This window comes from Bos indicus x Bos taurus, chromosome 16, assembly GCF_003369695.1.
Source record: "Bos indicus x Bos taurus breed Angus x Brahman F1 hybrid chromosome 16, Bos_hybrid_MaternalHap_v2.0, whole genome shotgun sequence".
In the NCBI taxonomy this organism is placed as follows: domain Eukaryota; kingdom Metazoa; phylum Chordata; class Mammalia; order Artiodactyla; family Bovidae; genus Bos; species Bos indicus x Bos taurus.
Genome location: NC_040091.1, coordinates 74491733 through 74513236, shown reverse-complemented (window position 1 = coordinate 74513236; position 21504 = coordinate 74491733). Strand labels below are relative to the sequence as shown.

The following is a 21504-nucleotide window of genomic DNA, read 5'->3' as shown; positions in this document are numbered from 1 at the left end:
GCAGGGCGCAGAGTTTGGAGTGGTCCCTGCTCCCCACCCGCCCCCCTGTTGGCCCATCGGGTGAGGGGTCTAGCTCAACAAGGGCTGTGACAGCAGATGATCATTGGCTTTGGGGACAAGCCACCAAGGGAAGGGCTAGAAGCCGTCTCCTTCCTGAAGGTCTCAAAGGACACGGCACACCTGCAGGGCTAGAACCATCCAGGAAGGCCCCGGAGACCTCTGTGACCCTGGTGGTTACCATCAGCCTGGAGACTTTCTCCGTCAGGTGCCAAGCCATCCCTCTTCAGAGAAGAGCTCCCCAGTAGCAGAGTGAGGGACAGCAGGCCTCAGCAGGGAAGCCTGGGGAGAGAGAATTAAGCCCACATCTCTGCCACCCTGTGTGGACACCGAGAAGGAGCTACCGGGTTCTGAGAATCCAGGGGTGTCTATGGGAGAGACACCTGAGTTAGAAGGAGACCAACGTAGAGAATTCTACTCTGCCACCCTGTGTGGACACCGAGAAGGAGCTACCGGGTTCTGAGAATCCGGGGGTGTCTACGGGAGAGACACCTGAGTTAGAAGGAGACCAATGTAGAGAATTCTGACCGTGGGCTGGGCCTGGGTCCCCCGTGACCCTTCAGTATTTACAGAGCATTTATACTGTGGGCTTCCTTGGTGGCTCGGAAGGTAAAGAATCTGCCTGCAATGTGGGAAACCCGAGTTTGATCCCCGGGTTGGGAAGATCCCCTGGAGAAGGCCTTGGCAACCCACTCCAGTAACCTACCTGGAGAATCCCAAGGACAGGGGAGCCTGGTGGGTGGGGTCCTAAAGAGCTGGACACGACTAAGCAGCACACACACGAAGCCCTCCACTGGGCTCCCCAGGAGGCACTAGTGGCAAAGAGCCTGCCTGCCAAAGTAGGAGACATGAGAGACCGGGGCTCGAGCCCTGGGTGGGGAAGGTCCCCCGGAGGAGGGCATGGCAACCCACTCCAGTGTTCTTGCCTGGAGAATCCCCATGGACAGAGGAGACTCTCGAGCTAGAGTCCACAGGACCGCAAAGAGTCGGACTCAACTTAGCATGCAAGCTCTCCATGAGGCATCAGGCCACATTCTCTGCTCTCTGGAGCCCATGGTTTGGTTGAGGACAGAACCAAGGAAACTGGATCATCTTAACATGGTAGAACAGACGCACGACGGAGGGACATCTGGGACATCAAGCAAGGGGCAGCTGTGGCTCAGAGGACAAAGTGCAGAGGCTGGCCTCGGGGGCCTTCCACGTGGGCAGTCTGCTCCAGAGGGGGCAGGAGCCCTTGGCAATCGGGTAAGAGAGAGACAGAGAGAGGGAGGAATAAGGGAAAGCCGCTCCCCAGGCCGCAGGGGCCCTGAGGACTGAGTGTTTCACCCCCTGCTTCCCCGGAACCTGCACCCCCGCCCCCGCCAGATGTCCCCACCTGTCCCCACACATGTCCCCTGCCTCCTGACTCAAGGAGGGAAACAGCGGCCTTCTCGGTGGCTGAGAGCCAGGTGGCGGGGCTGGGAGGGCACACACACAGCCTGCGTGGAAGCATGCAGTTGGCCTGAGCCACAGCCTCAGGGTCCCCGGGGCCCCGGGGCCAAGCGCACAGCAGCTGAGGCACAGCTGGCTCCCAGAGCCGCCCTCCTGTCTTTTGTCCCTTCTCTTGATGGGCCCTCCCCACCAGCCCACCCTCTCTTCCCTTGGAGCCTCTAGGGTCTCAGACCTCCTTTCTGCTCTTTTTCCCAAACCAGATACGTTTTTTCAAGAAGCAACCTGATGCTCATCTGTGGTCACAGGCCGAGGGCAGGCTGAAGGGAGGCCCTGCCAGGGCTGGTATGCAGGCTGGGCTCCGTGGCGCCATCACAGCCAGGCCGGGAGAGGGTGTGGGCATGCTCTGCGCGCTTATCTCATTCGCTGTGCTCAGCTCCTGCAGGCAGAGAGGCTGCGGATTGTTATGTAGTGGGAGATCCATTTGCTTCACCAGGAAATAGAGGCACCCAAGGTGGCTCAGATGGTAAAGAATCTGCCTTCACCGTGGTGGGAGACCCAGGTTCGTTCCCTGGATTGGAAGGATCCCCTGGAGAAGGAAATGGCAACCCACTCCAGTATGCTTCCCCGGAGAATTCCATGGACAGAGCCTGGCAGGTTACAGTCCACGGGGTTGCAAAGAATTGGATATGACTGAGTGATAGTACACACAAAGGGTTGGCTGAAACCCTGGGGCCCGTCTCAGGGAGTGGAGAAGGTCAGCTGGAGGGGAGGGGGTCCTCCGTGGCCGTAGTGGTGACATGCCATAAGGGATCTTTTGGAGAAAAAGAGGGACAGGAGGTGCAGGGGTCAGTCCGGAGGCTGAGGTCAGAGGGGGATTCAAGAGGTGGGAAGCAACCAGAGGGCAGGCTGGGCTTCCATCTTTTTGACTCCACTGATCTTAGGACTGGCCGGCACCTGGCAGTTGTTACCGGCTGGCAGGGATGGGCGGGAGGAGTCTCTCTTCACAGGCTTAACCAAATCTTGTCAGCCCCATGGGGAACAGGTACAGCCGGCCTGACAGCTTAGGGCTCTGCCTTCCCTGTACGCCCGATGGGGCCAGAGTTCAGCATTCTCACAGGAAGAGAAACATGGGCTGACGGTTAGGGAGGCCTCGTCCAGCCCCCAGCCCTCAGGCATCCAAGCCAAAGCTGACCCTTCAGGGACAGGCCAGCCTCCCCAGGCTCCAAACACACCTCGTATAATAAATAGCCCTTTGGCTCAGCAAGACTTCATGGAATAATACCCTTGTTTGCTCTCCCATGCTTTACAGGCAAAGAGCTGATTGTCGACCAGATGTCTGAAGCGGCATTTTAACCTTGTTCTCCTCTGCTAGGTGTGGTTGGGGGCAGCCGTGAGACCCCCTCTTTGGATCTGAGGGGGACTGAGGCCTCCGCTGAGGGCGCCCCAGGCCCATGCCACCTTCCTCTGAGCGGGCAGTTGGCTGAGCCTTGTCCAACGAAGGGGATGAGGCGGCCGTTCATCTGCGCCTGCTGCACTCCGTCCTCTGTCCCCTCGCCTGATCCTCACACCAGCCTCCCAGGTGAGGGAAGAGACCCACCTTGCTTGTTAGGAAACTGCTGCTGCTGCTAAGTCGCGTCAGTCGTGTGACCCGTGGACGGCAGCCCACCAGGCTCCTCCGTCCCTGGGATTCTCCAGGCAAGAACACTGGAGTGGGTTTGCCTGAGTCTTGGGTTCAATCACCTGCCCTAGTTGTCGCCTGCAGGTGGTGGAAACGGAACTGGAGCCTGGGTGTGCCCGACTGCCAGGATGGGGTTGTGAGGGGAGCGCGGCGGCAGCAGGCAGGGAAGGCCCCTCGCCTGGGGCTGCCCCGAGGGCTGGCCGTCAGGATCAGCTTTCTTCCTTCTGGACACGGGGGCCGGCCCCTGTACTGACGCTTGCCCTCCGACCACTGCTGGCTGACGGGGAGTCAGCTGGTGGATCTGGAGCCAGACGATACAAGGGCTGATGTGAGAGGGTGAGGCGGGGGGAAGGCTGATGGGGCTGAGGATGCCCTGCGGGATGTCTTAAAAGCCTGCCAGGACCAGAGCAGTGGAAACCACTCTGAATGGGTCCCACACCCTCTACCCTGAGCCACAAGCCCTCAGCCAGCCCCGCCTGGAGGTCGAGGTGGCAGGGGCTTCCTGTCCTGGCCTTGCTAGTCATTTGCAGTGAGACCTCGGCAAAGCGGCTTAACCTCTTTAAGCCTCCCTCATTTTTAAAACGGAGCCCACCATACCCATCTCACTTCATCCTGCCTGCTCATCAGGGAGCAGAGCCCTTCTGAGCTCCTATTTTCAGCTCCGGCCTTTCCAACAAATCAACTTCCCAGTAATTAACGTGAAGAAGTCATTATTGTTTGTTCCCAGGGTTAGGTCCAGTTCTTTAAAAACCAATAGTGATGTGTGAGAGCCCTTTAAATCCTCATAAAGTAAACGCCAATCCAGCCCCCTGACCATCCTCTGAGCTGCGAAAGTCACGTGACCAATAGCATCAAGAAGGAGGCGTGAACCTCCCAGGAAGCCAGCTGGAGTTCCTGGACCCTGTGATCGCCACCAAAGCAACATGCAACCTTCTGACCAGAAGCTGACCCTGGGGCTGTCTCCCAAGAACTCCTGACTATCTGGACACCCGAGGGCGGAGTGAAGCTCAAAGAGAAAAATCTATTTTTAATGACTTGGGGGAGAAGAGTGGAGTGGCTGAGTAGTTCGGAGTAATTAAAGCTATCTATCATTCTGAGAATGGGAGCCAAAGTTCGTCGAACTTTTCAATGATATATATTTTTTTCCCCTTCTCATTCATAAAACCCAGCAGAGGGTCATGTGGGAGTCAAAGGGGAAAGGATGATGGGGAAAGCAATTTCTGGCCCCAAACAGTGGAATTCATGCTATCGATGAACACTTGGGTAATGATGGCCCCTCTTGAATCCTTTTGGTAGAGACCCTATTTACTTTGTCCTGGTTAAGAAGTGGGGCTTTGAAGGAGACAGTCCTCAGTTTCAAATCCAGCTGCTATGGTGATCAATGAATAAAGGGTCCTCATTGACCTCCTCGTGCCTCAGTTTCCTCCTCTGTAACATGCTGACAATAATGATATTAACTTCACAAGGTTGTTCGGAGGTTTGAGTGACATTTGTACACGGAGAGCCTTGCACACAGTTGGTGCTTAATAGTGGTAGTTACTGTGCTGTCTCTCGGTGCAGACCCACTGAAGGTGGCAGGGTTTGCAAGGGAAGCTGCAGGCTCTGCACTGCGTGTGGGGTGATCTATAGCGACCACCTCGCCTCTCTGCGCTGGGACTGCTGATCCATCATCTGGGGAGAATTACATCTGTACAGTCCCTCAAACTCTTCTCCTTATTCGTGACACAGTCCCTGCTGGAGGCTGAAGAACACAGGACCCTGACCTCGGCTGAAAAAAGTCAAACCAGGCTTAGTCTCCTAAGAAGGTGGAACTTGGGCGAAGGAAGGACAGAGGGAGGAAAGTGAGTGGGCGAAGCAGAAACATCCAACACCACACCAAACTTTGTCAGACAGGACTCCTGTGCCAGACACACTAAGAAGGTACAAGGAGGGCCCTTTCTCGTTCTGTTTTGCGGAAGGATCTACAAAGCAGCAGAGATGCTGATACTATGTTGTCTCCATGACAACCGTGGATTTATTCAGTGCGGGAAAGCAGGTGGGGTAGGAAATAGGGGATGAGAGGATTTGGGAAATAGGGCCTAAGAAATAGCTAAAACAGATCTCTCACCTGGAAACCAGATGGCTGGGATTAGAGAGGGCCCACAAAGCTCCCCACAAGGCCAACATCAACTCGTCATCAACCCCAGAGGGGAGAGTGATGATGGCAGGGGATGGAGTGATGAAGCAAGGATGCCCTTCACCAGCCCATTCCCATTCATTCATTCACACTCCTGTGGGTCCAGGCTTTTCCACAGGCCCCTGGATGCAGAGGGCCCAGGGGCAGCCTTGCCACATGGAGCCTGATTCATCCGAGAGTGGGACATCTGCCCAGCGCAACCTGGTTTCTGGGCCGCACCCCTTCAACTTCTGGCTCTCCCACCTTCCCATAACCTGGAGAGCAAGACAGGAGGGCGTGGCCCTCCTGTTAATCCTGAGTTCTCTTTGAAGGGTCTCCCGCCCATAAGCTCTAAAAGGTGAGGTTTGGGAAACACATGTACACCCATGGCTGATTCATGACAATGTATGCCAAAACCCACTACAGTATTGTAAAGTAATTAGCCTCCAATTACAATAAATAAATTAAAAAAAAATAAAAGGTGAGGTTTGGGGAGGGAATCATCACGGCAGTGAAGAGGCTGCTCAGACACCTGGGGTAAGAACACCTTTGCTGCTGCCTGGGTAGGAGGTGGGGCTCCTTCAGTGTTGTCTGAGAAGGGGACTCAGGGACTCCTCTGAGACGGCAAGTGGGCCTTCAGGACACCCCTACTCCCCAAGGGGTTCACACCAAGCCCCGTTTAGCAGAGTTGCTGGCACTGCCTCCCGACCAAGCTCCAGTTTCTGCTTCCTGGTGCCCAACGGCACTTCTGCCTCGGGTGCTGGCATGAAGGGTTACTGAGACAAGCTGGTGGGGTCTCGGGACCTCAATACCTTCCCTGGAATACACTTCCTGGATAGTGAAGGGCCCCCGTGTTCAAGTTCCCAGGTCATCCTGATATAGGGAACGCAGTCCTCCCAGACAGTAGAAGCTGGACTCAGCTCTGGGTAAGCCAAACCTAGGCCCCTTGTCAGCCCACCCCCAGCAGCAGCTGTGCACACAAGAAAGGAACAGAGCTGTCTCAGCTCTGCCCACAGGTGCTGGGTCGGAGACGGCCCCCCTCGCTGCCTGAGCTGCCACACAACTCTGAGCAGACCGGAAGCCACTGCGAAACAGAACTCTGATCTGCAGCAGACCCAGGGAGTGGTCTTTCCCGTCATCTCTCAACGCACCTTTCTAACTATCTGACACGACGACATCTTGTCCTCCCTGACACATTTGATGTGAAAACACTGATTTTTCTTCGAATGCTGAGTGACTAGCTCCCCTAGAAAGGACACAGAAGTTTCTTGTGATTCACAGCTTTCTAGGACAAGTTAGTAGGTAGTGGATAAGTGTGCAAGCACACGTGTGCACATGTGTGTAAGAGACAGAAGTGCAGGATACAACTGTATGTTACAAAAGTCTCCTCACTTATATTAAGATTTTTAACGTGCTTGATTTTAACGTGCATACTGAAGTATGCCTGTGTGCGTGCTAAGTCGCTTCAGTCATTCCCGACTCTCTGAACCCCATGGACTGTAGCCCGCCAGGCTCCTTTGTCCACGGGATTCTCCAGGCAAGAAACAGATCAGATCAGATCAGATCAGTCGCTCAGTCGTGTCCAACTCTTTGCGACCCCATGAATCGCAGCCCTCCCTAAGGGGATCTTCTTGACCCAGGGATCAAACCGGCATCTCTTATGTCTCCTGCATTGGCAAGTGAGTTCTTTACTACTGAGCCGCCTGGGAAGCCCCGCTTTCAGTATGCTGCTGCTGCTACGTCACTTCAGTCATGTCCGACTCTGTGTGACCCCATAGACGGCAGCCCACCAGGCTCCCTTGTCCCTGGGATTCTCCAGGCAAGAACACTGGAGTGGGGTGCCATTTCCTTCTCCAATGCATGAAAGTGAAAAGTGAAAGTGAAGTTGCTCCGTCGTGTCCGACTCCTAGCGATCCCATGGACTGCAGCCCACCAGGCTCCTCCATTCATGGGATTTTCCAGGCAAGAGTACTGGAGTGGGGTGCCATTGCCTTCTCCAGCTTTCAGTATCAGATCAGAACAGATCAGTCACTCAGTCATGTCCGACTCTTTGCCACCCCATGAATCTCAGCACACCAGGCCTCCCTGTCCATCACCAACTCCCAGAGTTCACTCAGACTCACGTCCATTGAGTCAGCGATGCCATCCAGCCATCTCATCCTCTGTCGTCCCCTTCTCCTCCTGCCCCCAATCCCTCCCAGCATCAGAGTCTTTTCCAATGAGTCAACTCTTTGCATGAGGTGGCCAAAGTACTGGAGTTTCAGCTTTAGCATCATTCCTTCCAAAGAAATCCCAGGGCTGATCTCCTTCAGAATGCACTGGTTGGATCTCCTTGCAGTCCAAGGGACTCTCAAGAGTCTTCTCCAACACCACAGTTCAAAAGCATCAATTCTTTGGCGCTCAGCCTTCTTCACAGTCCAACTCTCACATCCATACATGACCACAGGAAAACCATAGCCTTGACTAGACGAACCTTTGTTGGCAAAGTAATGTCTCTGCTTTTGAATATGCTATCTAGGTTGGTCATAACTTTCCTTCCAAGAAGTAAGCATCTTTTAATTTCATGGTTGCAGTCACCATCTGTAGTGATTTTGGAGCCCAGAAAAATAAAGTCTGACAGTTTCCACTCTTTCCCCATCTATTTCCCATGAAGTGGTGGGACCGGATGCCATGATCTTCGTTTTCTGAATGTTGAGCTTTAAGCCAACGTTTTCACTCTCCACTTTCACTTTCATCAAGAGGCTTTTGAGTTCCTCTTCATTTTCTGCCATAAGGGTGGTGTCATCTGCATATCTGAGTATAGAGCTCGCTTATTCATTCATGCACTCATTCATTTCCCTGGACGAGGGCATAGCAACCCACTCCAGTATTCTTGGCTGGAGGATTCCATGGAGGGAAGAGCTGGCGGGCTCCAGTCCATGGGGTCGCAAAGAGTCGGACACGAATGAGCGACTAACACACACTCCATCACTTAAGCTTGACAAGGTGGTGTAAGGCTGAATCCCATGCCTGGGTGCTGCTTTGGGAAGCTGTAGAGACGGGCCAAGTGGATAAAGACCATCCCCGCTGGTGGAGAAGCCAGAACGGGAAAGATGAGAGGTTCAACGGGGAGTGGCCCTTCGGGCTGAAGGGCCAGTAAGGCATGATCCGGGCGGGAGGCCAGGCAAACTGAGTGATATCTTCGGAGGCAGGAGTGGCGGAAGGACACCGTGCAAGGAGAGAGAATCAGGGGCAGAAAACAGCCACGCGAAGGTGCAGGCTGAAGCCGAGGGCCGGGCGTGTCCTAGGGTGAGCCGGCCCGCCGGAAAGGCGACGCAGGGCCGAGGCTTGGCGGGCCAGGGCGGCGGAGGCGGAAGAGGAGGGAGAAGCGCGGAGCTTTGCGTGTCCGCTCTCATGAGCGAGTCAGGTCCGTCCCTGCCCGGGCGTTCTGCGGCCTCGCCCTTCGGGGCCCATCCTCACGGCAGGACAGGCGGAGGGCCATCCGTCTCCCTTCTCCGCCTCCCACACTGCATGTGTTCTGCACTCCCTCGGCTCTCCTCCTCAAAAAGGCGTAGTGCTTGAGGGCATGGGGCCTACAGTCAAGCCGCCTGGTCCAGACCCCTGCCCCTTTGCTTCTCAGCCAATGTGAACCTCCTTTGTGGCTTCCCTGGTGGCTCAGAGGGTAAAGCATCTGCCTGCCATGCGGGAGACCCGGGTTCGATCCCTGGGTCTGGAATATCCCCTGGAGAAGGAAATGGCAGCCCACTCCAGTATTCTTGCCTGGAGAATCCCATGGACGGAGGAGCCCGGTATCCTACAGTCCACGGGGTCACAAAGAGTTGGATATGACTGAGCGACTTCACAAAATAGTGATAGCTATAGCACATACCTGTGTAGGATTTCTCTCTGCAGATGGGGAAGAAACTGAGGCACAGAGAGGCTTAGCGAATCTGTTGATAGTCACACAGTCACAGTGGGCTTCCCTGGTGGCTCAGACGGAAAGCATCTGCCTGCAATGTGGGAGACCCGGGTTCGATCCCTGGGTTGAGAAGATCCCCTGAAGGAGGAAATGGCAACCTGCTCCAGTACTGTTGCCTGGAAAATCCCATGGACAGAGGAGCCTGGCTCCTCATGTCGCAGAGTCGGACATGACTGAGCTGCTAACACCCCGTTAAGTAAGTTGTAGTCAGTAAGTCGTAGACCTGGGATTCAAATCTTGGCAGGTTGGCTGCAGAACCTCCCCCTAAACTGCCTCTCAGGCATAAAGGGTGACATGGGTTGGAAAACACTTAGCCCAGTGCTTGGGATACAGCTGTTAGTTATTATTAATACATGAAGGGCCAGCTATATATTCTGTGTAGGCATGGAGTTCAAAGATGAGTAGACTTTGGGTCCTGATCCTGAAGCACTCATAGTGTTGTCAGGAAGACACGTGGGGTGCCAAATCATCACGGAACCACACTATTACTGGGATGTGGCAAAAGTATGAGAGCAAAGAGGAAGGGAAAATCAGGGAAGGATTCTCAGAGGCAGTGTTCTGTAACCATGGCCTTGGCTAAAATACAAACAAAAATCAATACCTTCCCCTTGCTCAAAAAATAAAAATTCAAAAACAACAAGAAAAAAAAGCTTCTTGGAGGAAGTTTATAATCCAAACATCCCAGCCCAGTGTTTGAGCATTTTAACCTCTGCTCCCCATCCGAGCTCACATCGCCATTCCAGACTCTTCTGTCAGCGTGAATCCCACGCCTGGCAGGCAGGCCTCCTCTCCTGCTCTGCATGGTTTTGCCTCCTTAACTTGCTTTGTGCACACGTTCCTGCTAATCAGAATGTCTTTCTCTCCTGAGCACGCAAATCCCTGCTCCACGAACCCTCTTCCACTGACCTCTGTGACCCCTCTCTCTGAGCTTAGAATCCGATCCCCTGCCCAACTGGCAGGACTCTGAACATATTTTTTAAACCCTTCTGAGGTCTCTATCTTTTTAGGTTATTCACAGGGCTCTACTTTCTATTTCTTCATATGAGATATCCCTGTATGTTCCAACTCCAGTTTCTTACATAAAATAGGTCTATAAATACCTGCTGAGAAGCTAATCACACTTACCGGGTGATCCAGGTTTTATTTTAAGCTCCTTAAGTAAATGTACTAAGAACTATGCAAAGACGCTGTAGGTGTGGCTGAGGCTCCTGGCATTCTGCTGGGATCCATTAGGTAATGCGAAGGCTTTTTTTTTTTTTTTAATAGAGTTAATGTTTATAACCCAGCAGAGGTGCATGGTGTCATGGAAAGGACACGACTATTAGTGTTAGAAGCACTTGGCTCAGCCGCAGCATACGTTCAGCTGTGCTGGGTGAGCCACTTAACCTCTCTGAGCTTCAGTTTCCACACTTGTAAATATTGGTGGATGTCAGAATGAAAGCATCCACCAAGGCGCTGAGATATGACTGCTGCCTACTAAAGAAGGATGGCCGGCTGTCAGGCAAGATTTCAGAGTAGGTTCTTAAGATCCAAGCACATGAATCTTCTACCCTTTACTCTGCATCCCCTGACCCACATTAATGCAGTGTGGTCGAAGAAGAATGACGGGAGGATTTTGTGAGATATTCGGAAGAAGGCCCTGGGATGCTGTAACCCAGCCACCCTTCACTGTGGGTTAGTTGCTCAGTTGTGTCCAACTCTGTGATCCCATGGAATGAAGCCCACCAGGCTCCTCTGTCCATGGGGATTCTCCAGGCAAGAACACTGGAGTGGGTTGCCATGCCCTTCTCCAGAGGATCTTCCCAACCCAGGGGTCGGACCCTAGTCTTCCACATTGCAGGCAGATTCTTTACCATTTGAGCCACCAGGGAGGCACATTCATTATGACCTCTTAGCAAGCTTGAGATGCATCCTCAGGACTGTAGGAGTCAGAGTGGACAGGAAGAGCTGGGAAGCAGGAAATCCAGAGAGTAGGGTGGCGAGCTCTTGGGAGACACAGGGAAGCAGGACTTTGGGAGGCCACTGAGCTCCCTGGTGACAGTGACAGGCTAAGGGTGTGCAAGGGGTCAGTAACAACAGCCTAAGTCGGGGGAGACAAGTGACAGAAAGAGAGGAAATGTGTCTCCCCACCTCTGCAAGTGGGGAGCATGCAGCAGACCCAGGGGTTGGGGGGAGAAAGATCTGGGCATCAGTGAAGTCCAGAGTTTTACTTCTAGTCTGGAACCAGGCATTATACTCCTGGCTGGAGACTGTGTTTGAGACATGAAGGACTTTTTATTATCCAAGAGTGAGATGATGAGCTAAGCAGTCTGCCCCAGGCAGAGGTGAAGGGATGGTGGGAGAAAAAAATAAAGCTGTGATTTGGTTCTCCAACATACCGGTTGAGTGTGAGAATGCTAACAACAGCTGTTCCTAACTCTCTTGTCATGAGGGTCACATGAAGTGAGAGCCGGAGCAGTGCATTGTTCAGGATTGAGTTTACCGCACAAATGCAGGGGAGTTTATTGGTCTTATTTCTGGGGATAGACTGATAACTTATTGATGACATGATTTTTTTTTAAAGGAAACGTTGCACGTCGACTCTCGGATGACTCAGCAGACCATTCTTTCTGAAATTCTGGTGTCCTTGCAGTTAGTGAACAGGTGTGAGGTCTCTTTTTCAAACTCGAGTGCCTCACGGGTCAAAAGGATTTATGAACAGCCACGATGGGAAGGAAGCCTGTCAACCCACTTGCCTTCGTCCTCCTGGAGATGCAAGTGTGATCATTAAATAAAGACATCCCAAGCTGGTCTAAGTTAGGAGACAAGGATGTGGTGAGGAACTGGCTTCTGGCTACACGCCCTCTCAGCCCAGCCAGGCTGGAGCCATCAGTGCAGACTCTGCAACCTTGCCTCACCTGGAGGCTGGTGCAGGGGATGGTCCACATCTTTCCCTTCCTCACTTCTTTCTGTTCCTGGCCTCCTTCGATGGTGGCCTCAAATGTAACCAATGACACGGAGACTCTGAGCATAGAAAGGGGTGGAGGGGGAGGTGGGGAGATGGAAGACAGACAAAAGATTCTTTATTAAAAAAACAGGTCCTTAAGAAATTAATTAGACCAAATAATCACCGAGTTGTCTGAGTCTCTATTTTACTTGGTGCATGCCGGGTCTGGTGGAAAAAAAAAGGGGGGAATTTTAAATAATTTTGGAGTTATAACTGATGTAATTAGGCGCTCAGTGAACACTTAGCATCGAGCTGTGCTTATTAAAATTACTGTTTTAATCAGAACATTGGCGGAGAATCATTAATAATACAATGGCTTGATTCCCTGGAACTCTAATTAGACCTGGACTTTTAAGCACCTGAGCGTAATCTGGCTCCGTCTGGATACGCACGACGGGCGATGCATTATCATCTCGGGGCATGCGGGGTGGAGCATCAATACAGCTATTTCGTGACTGTCTGAATGCTTTATTTCAGAGTGTGAGAGCACGCTGAGGGGGTACCAATGCTGAAAGATGGAGACGGAAGTGGAGGGGGTCAGCCAGGGGCCCGGGGTTTGAGGTCCCCAGGAAGAAAGGCAGAGAGGTACTTCTCCCACTGCTGCAGGCTGGACATGCCTCATACACTGTCCTGAAGAGGCACCACATCACAGAGCCAGGTAAAGGCCATTTCCTGGCATGCTCTGTCTCCACGATGGCCTGTCCCTCATTCAAACCAGACGTGCATCTGGAGGGGTACAGCTTTAGTCCCTGCCAAGCCACCGCACATCACAGTGCTAAGCAATGGTTCATAATGCACGGGTGTGCACTCATTTGTGTCCAGCTCTTTGCGACCCCATGGACTGTAGCCCACCGGCCTCCTCTGTCCATGGAATTTTCCAGGGAAGCATACTGGAGCAGGTTGCCATTTGCTACTCCAGTGGCTCTTCCTGACCCAGGGATCAAACCTACATTTCTTACATCTCCTGCATTGGCAGGCAGTTTCTTTAACACTGTGCCACATGGAAAGCCTCAACTGATGGTTTGCTAAGTGATAATCAAAAGTTAATCTGGTGCAGGACTGGGGCCACTTCTTCATTTTCCTGTCCAGCATTTTGTGTCACCCTGGAGAGAGATCAGAAGATGGGCTGAATTTCTCCAGAACCTTCTAACCCTTAGGAACCAGAGAAGGAAGGAGGCTGAGTGGATGGGTTCTGTCCCCTGAGACACTCAGCTGAGCTGGCATTTCAGGAGAGGGATCCATCAAGGCTTCGCAAGCAGAGCGTTGGTTTTGCTACCCCTTCAGCTGGCGGCTCAGCAGATCAGCAACACTGACTTGGCCCGGAGTGGGGCCGAATCTTTGGATAGATGTCACAGGGGTGGCGGAAAGCAAAGGGTGGGCATGCTGTCCACCCTCCTAGAGCTTGCTAATTATGTTGAAGGACATAACAAAGATGTGAAAAGAAGACTTAGGACACTTAAAAGGCAGATACGGAGAAGTGAAAATTAAGCTGGAGTCAGACAAGAGCTATGTGGAGTTAAGCAGTGATCCAAGTGTGATGGGAGGGGTCCAGGCCTTCTGCAGGAGGGCTGCGGGGGCCTGGCTTCATCTGCTGAGGGCCAAGGAGGCAGCCTCTCTGCGTCCCCATCAAGCATGCCTCTGGCTGCAACTAGAGGCCTTGAGACAACAGGTTTGAGCCCTCTGAGGCTCCCTTTCCTGGCCACCTCTAGCCAGTACAGCTCTTTTGTGCAATTTGGAAAAGGTGACCCCTCTAGGTGCATGGTTTGTTAAGATGAGTAAGGACTTGGTTTTGGCTCCCCTTGGCCTTCAGCCAAAGAACTGGCGCTTTTGAACTATGGTGTTGGAGAAGACTCTTGAGAGTCCCTTGGACTGCAAGGAGATCAGATCAGTCCATCCTAAAGGAAGTGAACCCTGAAGCTGAAACTACAGTACTTTGGCCAGCAGATGTGAAGAACTGACTCATTGGAAAAGACCTTGAGGCTGGGAAAGATTGAAGGTGGGAGGAGAAGGGGACGACAGAGGATGAGATGGTTGGATGCCATCACCGACTTGATGGACGTGAGTTTGAGCAAGCTTCGGGAGTTGCTGATGGACAGGGAAGCCTGGCATGCTGCGGTCCGTGGGGTCGCAAAGAGTTGGACACGACTGAGCGACTGGACTGAACTGGCCCTCAGCTTGCTGTACACAATCTGAACCATCACATCCACCGGCCCTGATGCCCACAGGGCACGTGCGTGCTACGTGCTTCAGTCGTGTCCGACCTTTTGCGACCCTACAGACTGCAGCCCAGCAGGCTCCTCTGTCCATGGGATTCTCCAGGCAAGAACACTGGAGTAGGTTGCCATGGCTTCCTCCAGGGGATCTTCCAACCCGGCAATGGAACCTGCATCTCTTATGTCTCCTGCATTGGCAAGTGGGTTCTTTACTATTAGTGCCACCTGGAAAGCCCAAACAGGGCATCTCTAGTGAAACAGAAGGGGAAATGTATAGTGTGGCTTGACCAGGTTTTACCCAGATGACCCACAGACAGAATAGTTTTGGATTCTAAACACTATCTCTTCTAAATTCTCTGGGGGGGCAGTCCAGAGAAGGTGAGAGTCAAGAGTGGGTTGAGGAGAAGAGAAGGCTCCATGGAGGTGGGCGGCGGTTCGCGGAGGGGGTGGGTGAAGTGTCCTGGGCAGACACCAACAGACAGAATGAGCTTTCGGGTGTGCTCTGGGGACAGCAAAGGACAGGATAAAGCACGTCCCTTTTGAGTGTCTTTTCTTTCCGATTCCTCAAGAGTAGCCATTTTGCATATGAATTAAACACAGTAAAACAGCTCCAGGCCTCCCTCAAGGAAGATTAGTCCAAAGCAAGAATCTTTCTATGAACCAGCAACGCAGGGAGGAAGGGCGATCTCCATCCCTGGGACCTCTAAGCAAGAATTCAAGGTCCCTGATGAGCGCAAGGCTGGTCTCAAGACCCCTTCCAACTCTAAGCATGTCTTAGGGGAGGGAGCCTGGGAGGCTGTCATGGGAGAGGGGGGAGCAATCCCTGTGCTTTGGAAATAAACGGCTAGGCCTTAATTCAAGAATCTGGGTGCTTCTGAAAATAAAAAGGATACAGTGGATGATAGCCTCCCGACACACATACACATCCTCACTCTACACACACATACTCTTCAGTACAGACACTCATGAACACAAACACACATTCATACCCTTCACTCACACTCCACACCAGCACACGGACAGCACACACACTTCACACGTCCTCCCATCACATGCACACACACACATTCACGTCACACACACTCGTGACACACAGATGTCCCCATCACGCCTGTCACCCCCGCCCCAGCGCCTGCACACAACTGCGAGAAGAAAAGGGTCATCTGGAGCTGCCTCCCTCCGGCTTGTTGTGAAGAAGGATCAGGGCGCTCAGAGATTAAACAGAGCAGTTAAAAGTGACAAACAGACTTCTAAAAAGGACTAGGCTCTTAATGAAAACCATAATGAATGGAATGAATGGAGGGCCACACAGATATCACCCATAAGTGGCCATAAATATCGGGCCAACAGATGAGATCGTGGATACTGCAGTTTTGAAGCCCATCAAATGGCTGCTATTAGAATTCATCAATAAATAACCCAGTCCAGACTCATATTCAAGGTCCTCTCATGCTCTGGAGAATTGACGCTGAGGCCAGAGAGACCTGGCTTTCAAATTCTCATTTTGCCCCTTGACTAGCTTTGGTTATGCTGCTCGCTAGAGTCTCAGTTTCTTCATCTATGAAGTGTGGATGATTATCCCCTTAATGGGGATGTTATGCAGATTAGATGAAGTTCTAGGCAGCAATAATAATTTATCAATATAGTGAACGATGAATGTTCATGGTTATCTCTTGTCCCCTCCCCTTTCAGCTTCCTGGGGTCAAGGAAAGCCTGCTGGCTGGTGGGAGCATAGGGAGAGAAGGAAAAAGAGGGGAAACAGAAGGGAAAGTTAGAGCGGAGACCAAGGCAGGAGACGGGCAGGGCGGAGAAGGGAAGGATGAGAGAGAGAAGGACAGCCAGACCCCCTGGAGGCCCCCCGCCAGCATCACCCACGGCGGGCAGCCATGCCTTCTCGGGTGAGGGTGCCCGAGGACCGGTTGTGGAGCAGCCGCCAATTATGGCCCACCCTTCCCATGAGTTCTCTTTAAGTCACAGCTTTATTGAGATATAATTCACATACTGTAATATTTACGCACGTAAAGGGTACAACTCAGTGGTTTTCAGGGTATTCAGAGTTTCGTGTCCATAACCACGACCAATTTTAGGGCATTTCCCTCACCTTTCAAAAGAAAGCCTGTACCCACTGGCAGTCACTCTCCATTTTGCCCGCCCCTGCACCTCTCCAGCCCCAGGGAAGCACCAGTCAGCTCTCTGTCTCTATGGATTTGCCATTCTGGACATTTTACATCAATGAAGCAAGCAACAGGAGGGTTTCTGTGGCTGGCTTTTTTTTTTTACTTAGTATTGTGTTTTCAAGGTTTGTTCCTGTTGTAGCTCCGTCCATGGGATTTTCCAGGCAAGAGTACAGGAGTGGGGTGCCACTGCCTTCTCCAGTAGCGTGTGTTAGTAACTTCCTAAATTTCTTCCGTCAAGGCCAAGTAGGTGGAAGAGCAGAGCTTCACACACACACAGAAGCCAGTGTCATGATGGAAACTGTCCAACTGTCACCCCAAGAAATCTCACTGGATCAAGACTAGTTAGTAGTTACAGACTTAGAGGTGAGTCTATTTTTACCACCGAGGAATCACAGTGCAGAAAGGATACATTCTTCTGAGTGTGTATTTTTTTTTTGCACACATTATACCCTTTATACAAAGAAAGGAAAACAAAAGAGGATCCAAATGTAAGAGTCTCCTGTCTGCGGTTTTATGATTTAGATTTAATGTTAAGAGGCAAATGAGCGTCTCTTGGTATTCTGCCCATATGTCTCTCTCTTACCTCTTAAAAGTGACAATTCCCAGCTCTATTTTTACAGTGTAAAAGAATGACTCTCCTCTAATGGTTATCTGTCATTGTTTATGTTTCAAGTAATTTTAGACGTTCAGACTGTAGCCTTAGGATGCAGGGAAGAGACACCTTTGGGCCAAAGGCCCCCCTGAAGGAGGAGGGGCTTATACACTGGACCGAAATGACAAAGCTATTCATTGGACTCGGGAAACGTCAATCACCTTTGTTCTATAAAGGATGTGAGATGTGTCCCTGAGGGGCAGGTTCTGAGAGATACAGGGTATCTATTCTGTCCACCTGGCTCCAGGGTGAAAATATTTAAAGACTAAATTGTTGGTGAAGCTTCAGTCTCTGTCCTGATGCCCACCATTATGTCATGGCCACTAGATGCTAGTCTAGGGCTACAGACTGGTTCCAAATAGGAAAAGGAGTACGTCAAGGCTGTATATTGTCACCCTGCTTATTTAACGTATATGCAGAGTCCATCATGAGAAACGCTGGACTGGGAGAAGCACAAGCTGGAATCAAGATTGCTGGGAGAAATATCAATAACCTCAGATATGCAGATGACATCACCCTTATGGCAGAAAGTGAAGAGGAACTAAAAAGCGTCTTGATAAAAGTGAAAGAGGAGAGTGAAAAAGTTGGCTTAAAGCTCAACATTCAGAAAACTAAGATCATGGCATCTGGTCCCATCACTTCATGGCAAATAGATGGGGAAACAGTGGAAACAGTGGCAGACTTTATTTTTGGGGGCTCTAAAATCACTGCAGATGGTGATTGTAGCCATGAAATTAAAAGACGCTTACTCCTTGGAAGGAAAGTTATGACCAACCTAGATAGTATATTGAAAAGTAGAGATATTACTTTGCCAACAAAGGTCTGTCTAGTCAAGGCTATGGTTTTTCCAGTGGTCATGTATGGATGTGAGAGTTGGACTGTGAAGAGGGCTGAGCGCCAAAGAATTGATGCTTTTGAACTGTGGTGTTGGAGAAGACTCTTGAGGGTCCCTTGGACTGCAAGGAGATCCAACCAGTCCATCCTAAAGGAGATCATCCCTGGGTGTTCATTGGAAGGACTGACGCTGAAGCTGAAACTCCGATACTTTGGCCACCTCATGCGAAGAGTTGACTCATTGGAAAAGACTCTGATGCTTGGAGGGATTGGGGGCAGGAGGAGAAGGGGACGACAGAGGATGAGATGGCTGGATGGCATCACTGACTTGACAGACATGAGTTTGGGTGAACTCCGGTGATGGTCAGGGAGGCCTGGTGTGCTGCGATTCATGGGGTCGCAAAGAGTCGGGCACGACTGAGTGACTGAACTGAACTGAACTGAACTGAACAGGTTAAAAAAAAAAATTGAGTTTAATGCAAAATAGAACCAGGTATACCATGGACTAATATCTATGCTTCAGGAAAACCCACCAAAAGAGGGTTATGTGACGCCTTCTTGCTTTCCTAGAAATTGATTTAGCTTGAGCTCCAGGAAGAGGAAATTGTCCACAGCCAGGCTAAGACTGAGGCACAGACTACAGTGGCCTCAGTTGCCAGACACGGGGGTTGTGGTTGCGGCCACAGGCGGAAGCAGGGAAGAACTCTGAAATGAGGCGTGACTGTGAAGCCCAGGTACGACAGCTGGTGACTTCCTATCTGGGCTTTTCGGTGACCCGTATCCCCGGGGACCTCAGGGGAGACCCGTGTGTCACAGAATCCAACTCATGTTTAGAACTACATCCATCAGAAAACAGCAATCACGACACCAAAGAGTCTGTTGTATAAGGCCCTATCTCGGGAAATAAAACGATACAGTGCTGCTGCTCTAAAAAGGTCAAGCGTTGTTTATTAACCATGCTCAAAGAATCTCATTAAATCTGGGGGAAGGAGAACAGTACTGACTAATATCATACATGTGACATGGTTTGCGTGGCGGTGGGGACCGCGCTGGGGCCAGATCCGCAGTCTAGATTTCTTGCAGCTGCTACTTGGAAACCCTGGGCTTGGCGGGCTGCTGTCCCATGCCCAGCACCTCTCTTCACTCCATGCAGCTGCAGGGAGGCACTGGTCACATTTACGCAGCCCTGGAGCTCCTTCTTGTCCTGGAATTTACTCCTCAGCCCATTCTTGGCAAACAGGTGAGCCCAGGTGAGGGAGATAGGAGTCCAGAGAAAGTCAGGGGACTAGACTTTTCTCTATTAATCTGGGCATGCTCCAATTTGCACTAAGAGCGTACATTTTCATGTTGGGTTCTGGAGGCCCCAACTGCAAGAGTATTAGATAAAATAAAATTAATTATTGTAATCCTCTGTGATCACATTCAAACCCAATATTCTCAGCTTGGCACACAGCATAGGTTTGTCTGCCCGCTTCCCTCCGTGCTTTCCTATTAAAACTATTTTCTCAAACACTGATTGAGTTCTGGCTGTATTATAGGCACTGGGAGGGTGTGGGGTACTTCGGACCTGTATCAGGCCCCGAGTAGCTTAGATCCTAATGAGGGAGGCACCAAATAGATATTCCCTCCAGGTATGTAGCTTTTACCATAAAGGTAGACAAACTCAGAGAGCTAAATTCATTCTGCCTGGGGTCAACTGGGAGCGTCTTGAGTTCTGATGGGGGCGTGAAGGTCAAGGCCTCAAGAAGGTGGCAGCAAGCAGATACTCTCGTCTTTCTACAAGTTCAAAATACCTGCCTGGATCTTTCATCCCTATTCTGCGTCCCCTCCTTCTAGGGAGGCTGTTCATGAAAGAGACAACTCCTTGAGAAGAGATGGCTAGAGGTTGAAGGAAGGCCCATGGCTCTGGGTAATTGCTGGGTGGGCCTGAGACAGTGCGTGTGGTCAGACAGCAGGATGCCAGCTTAGCCCGACTTCCTGCAGAAATCCGCTGGGCCTTGGCAGACAGTCTTGACATGGAGCCATGGTGTGGTTCCTTCTGGCTTCTCCCTGAGCTGAGGCTTTCCCTGTGGTTCTGGAGATGGGATCAGTCATAAAATATGGGCCCTTCCTTTTCTTGGAGAAATCAGACTCCCCGCCCACCAGTCTTCAGTGGTCACTAGTTGATGAACTGCCCAGCACGGCCAGGGCCCATCTAGAACGTTCAAGAGCTTTTTCAAAGGCTCCTGCTTGCTGTGTGCCAGGCACTGTGTTCAGCGCTGTGCCTGCATCACCTTATTTCACCCTGCCGCATCTGATAAAGTAGAGTGTATCCTTACAGACAATTTATCTAAGAGGAAACGGAAGGCTTGATAAGATGGGGTCGTCGGATGAGGGTCAATATAGCAAGGGGTGGGGTCAGGATTCCAGATGTGCTTAACATGGAGTCTGCCTTGCCCCCACACAGCTCAGTCTTTCAACCCCAAGAAGGTAGCACGGCGCGTGCTCGGAGGTTCCAGCACCCCTCTGCCTGCCTGGCCTTTCTGGGCGTCACAGGCTCCGCTTTCACTCTCTCCTCTGCTCCCCTCCTCTCCCTACCACCAGAGCACTCCTGGAAGGAAACTCAGGAGAAGGCAGGCAAGCACACCGTGTCCTGGACCCAGGGACAGGTGACCTTTCCAATTCAGCACCTTTATAAATCTTACCTAATGAAGTTAAGGGGAAAAAAGAATTAATGAATAAATGAAGGTTAAATCACTCCCTGCAGAAAATTGATGCTGACAGCGATGGCCAAGAAGAGAGCTTGGAAAGCAGGGAGCTGACTTGCCCAAGAGGCTTTTAAAATTCTTCTCTCCCAACCCCCGTTCAAGGGAGCTGGAACGCTGGCCAGTTCTGGGATGGGCATTGAAGGCTTTGGGAAGTCCAAGGCAGATGGCCTGAAGGTGATGGAGTCAGAAAGCCATACTCTACTTTGGACCATTTTTTGCAGAAGCGAATTTGCATATGATATAATATGGGTGCATGCGCGTACACATACACACACAGGCATACTGTATATACAATTAGCTCCTGCAAGACCCAGAGCTTGGGTCTGCCCGGCTCACTTCTGGCCTTCTGGGACTCCTGTCAGCACGCACTTCTTTATCACCTTTATCTCCTCATCACCTCTACACTTGTCAGCATTTCCAACGACGAACCCCCAGGCCTGCCCGTCTCAGCCCAGCTGGCTCAGAGGGGCTGTAGCTGAATGTGTAGCTGGCTTTAGGGATGAAGGAGAAAGAAAAGCTGAAAGGGCTGTGGACCACTGCATCCATCCAGGTCAGGAGCTCGCACACAGGGTGGCAGAAGTTGAAGGGAGATGGAGTGAAAACTGCAAAGGTCAAA

The 21504-nt window shown here is 51.6% G+C and overlaps 1 protein-coding gene across 5 annotated transcripts in view; it reads right to left on the bottom strand.

Moving 5' to 3' along the window:
• Positions 1 to 21504, bottom strand: part of PLXNA2 (plexin A2) — a 233966-nt gene that overhangs the window by 91326 nt on the left and 121136 nt on the right. The window contains exon 5 of one of the 5 annotated variants that reach the window (XM_027565728.1): positions 19070 to 19508. The exons of the other annotated variants lie outside the window; for them this stretch is intronic. Within the exon in view, the coding sequence (XP_027421529.1) occupies positions 19419 to 19508 (90 nt within the window). The 3' untranslated portion in view covers positions 19070 to 19418. Of the gene's footprint in view, positions 1 to 19069; positions 19509 to 21504 lie in introns of those variants that run through there. 5 annotated transcript variants of the gene reach the window in all.